The sequence below is a fragment of the Galeopterus variegatus genome, unplaced genomic scaffold (genome assembly GCF_000696425.1).
Source record: "Galeopterus variegatus unplaced genomic scaffold, G_variegatus-3.0.2 Scaffold24107, whole genome shotgun sequence".
Classification (NCBI taxonomy): domain Eukaryota; kingdom Metazoa; phylum Chordata; class Mammalia; order Dermoptera; family Cynocephalidae; genus Galeopterus; species Galeopterus variegatus.
The window spans coordinates 6,238-10,215 of NW_007750218.1; the positions used below are offsets into that span (position 1 = coordinate 6,238).

Consider the following 3,978-nt stretch of genomic DNA (forward strand, 5'->3'; position numbering starts at 1 on the left):
TGGAAACCAATGATTATGGGCATCTGAGCCCCCTGAGTTGCCCGTGGGGTGCGCAGGGGTGGCTTCCAAGTCGCCCAAGGGGGACATGAGCATGGCCTCAGAGTCGCCCTCTGAGGGGGTAGGGGGTGGCCTCGGAGTCACTTGCTGGGGGGGCGGGGATAGCCTCCAAGTCACTCAAGGGGGGGCTGAGGGGCAGGCGCAGGTGTGCCCTCTCAGTCGCCCTCTGGGGACACAGGGGTGGCCTCCAAGTCATCCTCTGCAGGTGCAGGGGTGGCCTCCGAGTCACCCTCTGGGGGCACAGAGGTGGCCTCCAAGTTACCAGTGGGGGGTCTGGGGGTGGCCTCTGAGTCGCCCCAGGGGGGTGCAGGGGTGGCCTCCAAGTTGCCCAAGGGGGGCACAGGGGTGGCCTCCTGGCCGGCCACCGTGGGCAGCGCCTGGTAGGTCAGGGTCCAGTACTGCAGGTAGCCGGTCCTCAGGTGGTGCTTCATGGAGCTGTCATCCATCTTCTTGGTGATCTCCAAGTAGTCACCGTTCTCTGCGGTGTAGGGATCCCAGTGGGTGGGCACGGCCGAGTGGCCCATGTTGGGGTCCCTGCAGAGTGAAAAGAGGTGGGGCGGAGACAGGACTCCTAGGAGGCTGGAGGCCTGTGTCTGCCTTCAAGCTGACCCCAGGCATCGCAGCACCTTCTAGGGTCGTGTGTGTGGCCTCTTATGCTCATGTACACGGGGGGACAGCGAGGCTCTGGGAGGGTAAGCAACTTGCCTAAAATCTCCCAGCTGGCAAGAGAGGGAACAGGGACCGGAACCCAAGGTGCAGGGCCACGGTGGCAGGAGGCCCTAGTGTTTACTGCTCTTGGCCCTGGGCTCAACCCACGCCTTACCCAGTTCTGGCGAAGTTGGTCCAGTAGGCGATCATGGCCTTGGAGACAGTCCTGTCTTGGAGCCGGTAGCCCAGGGGGGTGGAGAAGGGCTTCCCGAAGACGTACTGGATGTCGTCGGTGTGGTCGGCACCCACCCACTTGGGGTAGACGGGCATCCGAGAGGGATGGGCAAACAGGTAGCTGTAGGTCTTGGCACCCCTGAGGGGGAGGAGAGATGGCCCAGGTTGGCAGGGGGCCCCGGAGGGAGGCCGGGGACAGCGGGGAAGGTGGGCGGCTCCCGCAGGCTCACGAGGAGACAGACCTGCCACCCAGCAGGGAGAGCCGCAGGCCGCCTGCACGGATTCATGGATTCTATGATTTCAATTGTTCACACTTGGCCTCTACGAAATGTTTTTAGGCATCTTTCTCCTCTTTTGCAGTATCGGGAAAGATTTTTTGTTAAGTGAGAGTGTGGCGTGGATAACACCGAGGTCCGTGCTCAATCCCTGCACCGGCCGGCTGCTCTTCCACACCCCCCCATAAAAAAGACTTTTTTCTCTCCAAGTGAACCTGCATTTTGCCTTTGATTGAATGAGGTTTATGCCCTCAGCTGTTTCTCTTTTTGTCTTGACTGATAGGAAACTCAGAGCTAGACCTATGGCTTGGCTGAGAGGCCTCAGCAGGAGGGTGCAGCGGCCCCCCGGGGAGCCACCCCTGCCAGATCCTCACTTGGCGTTGGCTCTGTGCTGGGCCAGGGCGATCTCCGTGGGCACCAGGAAGAGGACGTCAGTCTCAAAGTCCACCACGGTCTTCTTCTTCTTCTCCTCCGATGGGTCCTGGGCCCAGGGCTTGGTGTAGACGTCAAAGGTGGCGTTGGCGCCTCTGAGCCCCTTCGTGATGGTGAGCCCTTTGACTAGCTTGTAGAAGTCCTCCCTGCAGGGACCAAGCAGGCACTGGACCGTCCCCTCAAAGCCAGCGGGAGGGTGTCTGCACACCCCCTTGATACGGTGCTAACTTCCTCACTTCCAACCCTCTGCAGATGCCTCCCACCAGGCTCATTCATTCACGTGTTGCTTCTGGGTCCTGTGCCCCCTGCTTACTCTGTGACAACCTTGTTGGTCCTGTCGATGGCCGGCATGTCGATGGTGGCAAATATGTGGCCGTCCATGTTGTTGGTGCCTGCTATGTAGTCGATGTCAGCAGCATTGGCGTACAGGTTGACAGGGTCATCAGGGATGAAGTCTCCATCGATGACAGGGATGAAGCCCAGGTAGTGCAGCATGGGGTCTGCAGGGCGGGGGGAGCCACAGGTCCTTGTCCCTCCCGGTGTCTGCCTGACCCTCCCCTTGGCCTCTTGGGGCTGGAGCTGGAGATCTTCCCTCTCAGATCTGGACCAGGGTTTCTCTACCTCAGTAAGGACACTTGGGGCTTCCGTCCTGCTCATTCCTCTAAGTCAGAGAGCAATGGAACCCCATCCTTTGCATCTTTCCCTGAAGTGAATTAAACTGGTAATTCTAGGTGGGGTGTGGGCTGTCCTGTGCAGTGTAGGGTATTGAGCAGAATCCCTGGTGTCCAGCCACCAGGTTCCAGTAGCACCTCCCTCCCCAGCTGTGACCATCAAAAACGTCTACAGACTTGCTGAATGTGCCAGGTTGAGAGCTACTGGTCCAGGGGCCGGGCTGTCCCCTTGCTTCAGCATCAGCCCCCCACCCTTCTCTCCCTGTCTTCTTGCTGGACCTAAATCAGGAGGGAGGAAGACCTAGAAGCAGTTGGGGGGACGGATGGAGACGGAGGCCCCCCTCTCTCAGGGCTGGGTTCTAGTCTGTGAGCCAAAACCTGTGTGTGGCCTGCATTGCCCTCGGGACCCCCTGAACCAGGCCCTGGAGGACCGCGCAGCTGGCACAGGGCAGGTGGCCGCGCCGGCTTTCATTCGGCCCCACACAGCCCTTTCTCTTCCAGCTGAGCTCCGGACGAAACAGCAGGTTGGCACCGGGGCTGTGCTGGCTGCGTGGGCCCGTCTTGCCTGGCACTCACGGTTTCATTCACTTCAGGTAAAGATGCACATGCCGGGGCTCCACTGCTCTCTGCCTTGGAGGAATGAGCAGGAGAGAAGCCCAGCACCAGGCGGGAGCGGCTGACACTCCTAGGTGTTTGCTGATGGGGTCCCCAAGCCTCTCAGGTGTAGAATAGCCCAGCAGGAAGGGCCAGTGCTGCAGTGGGGCTCAGTCCGCGTCGGCAGGTGGGAGAAGGAGGGAAGCAGGCCGGCTGCATGGAGGCCTGGCCTGAGGACTGGGTCTCCCTAAAGCTGCGTGCCAACTGCAGCACGCGTGTGCCCTGCTAGAGGGAGCGGGCCCAAAGCTCGTCGGCTCCTCCAGGGGGACCTCCATGACTCACGGACGAGGAGAAGAAAGGACCGCACCCCTCCCCCTTACGGCTGGGGCCACTGAGGCCCGTGGTGGCAGGGGGTGGCACGTTGCCTAGGGACGCCAGTTGGTGACAGGGACATGTCAGCCTGGCACCTTCCTCTCTTCTCCAGAAGCAGGGCCCTGCCCAGCAGCGCCCTCCCCACCCAGCTCCCCTTCCTTCCCCCAGCAGCACCCACTCACACTCCATGCCTGCCAGGGGCATCTTATAGGCCAGCGTCAGGGCACGGGGGTCGGTCACCTTCAGACACCTGGCCATCCTGGCGGTGTCATCCACGGGGCAGCCCACCTTCTCGGCAACCTGGGGGCAGGGGCAGGGTAGGGAGGTAGGCAAGGTCAGTGCTTAGGGTACAGAACGATTTGGGGGCAAGGACAGAATCCAGGACAGAGAATGGACATGGGCAGGGCCCCTTGCCCGGGCATCTAAACCGAGCCTCTTCCCCTGCCCTCTGCTTACCTTTCTGGCCCAGAAGAGTGGGTTCTTCTGGATGACCCAGGGGCTCAGTGCCACACCACTCTGGCTGATGGCTCGTCGGATGAGGCCCTTGTTGTAGGGGGAGAGGGTCTGCAGCACCCGGAAGTCCAGTCACCAAGGCCATACCCTGCCCTGCCCACCCCAGGCCCGGGCAAGGACACCCCAGCACATCAGCTCCAGCCCCTCTCCTCTCCTCCCACCCTCCCCACCCCTGTTGGCTC

The 3,978-nt window shown here is 61.5% G+C and overlaps 1 protein-coding gene across 1 annotated transcript; it reads right to left on the bottom strand.

The window, feature by feature from the left end:
• Positions 1-212: 212 nt before the first annotated feature.
• Positions 213-3,847, bottom strand: LOC103583543 (bile salt-activated lipase-like; the record flags this gene model as incomplete). Its single annotated transcript, XM_008564832.1, has 6 exons — positions 213-591; positions 881-1,078; positions 1,589-1,792; positions 1,960-2,146; positions 3,466-3,583; positions 3,740-3,847. Coding segments are annotated over 6 exons (1,194 nt in total), but the record flags the coding sequence as incomplete, so codon positions are not given.
• Between the last annotated feature and the right edge of the window lie 131 nt (positions 3,848-3,978).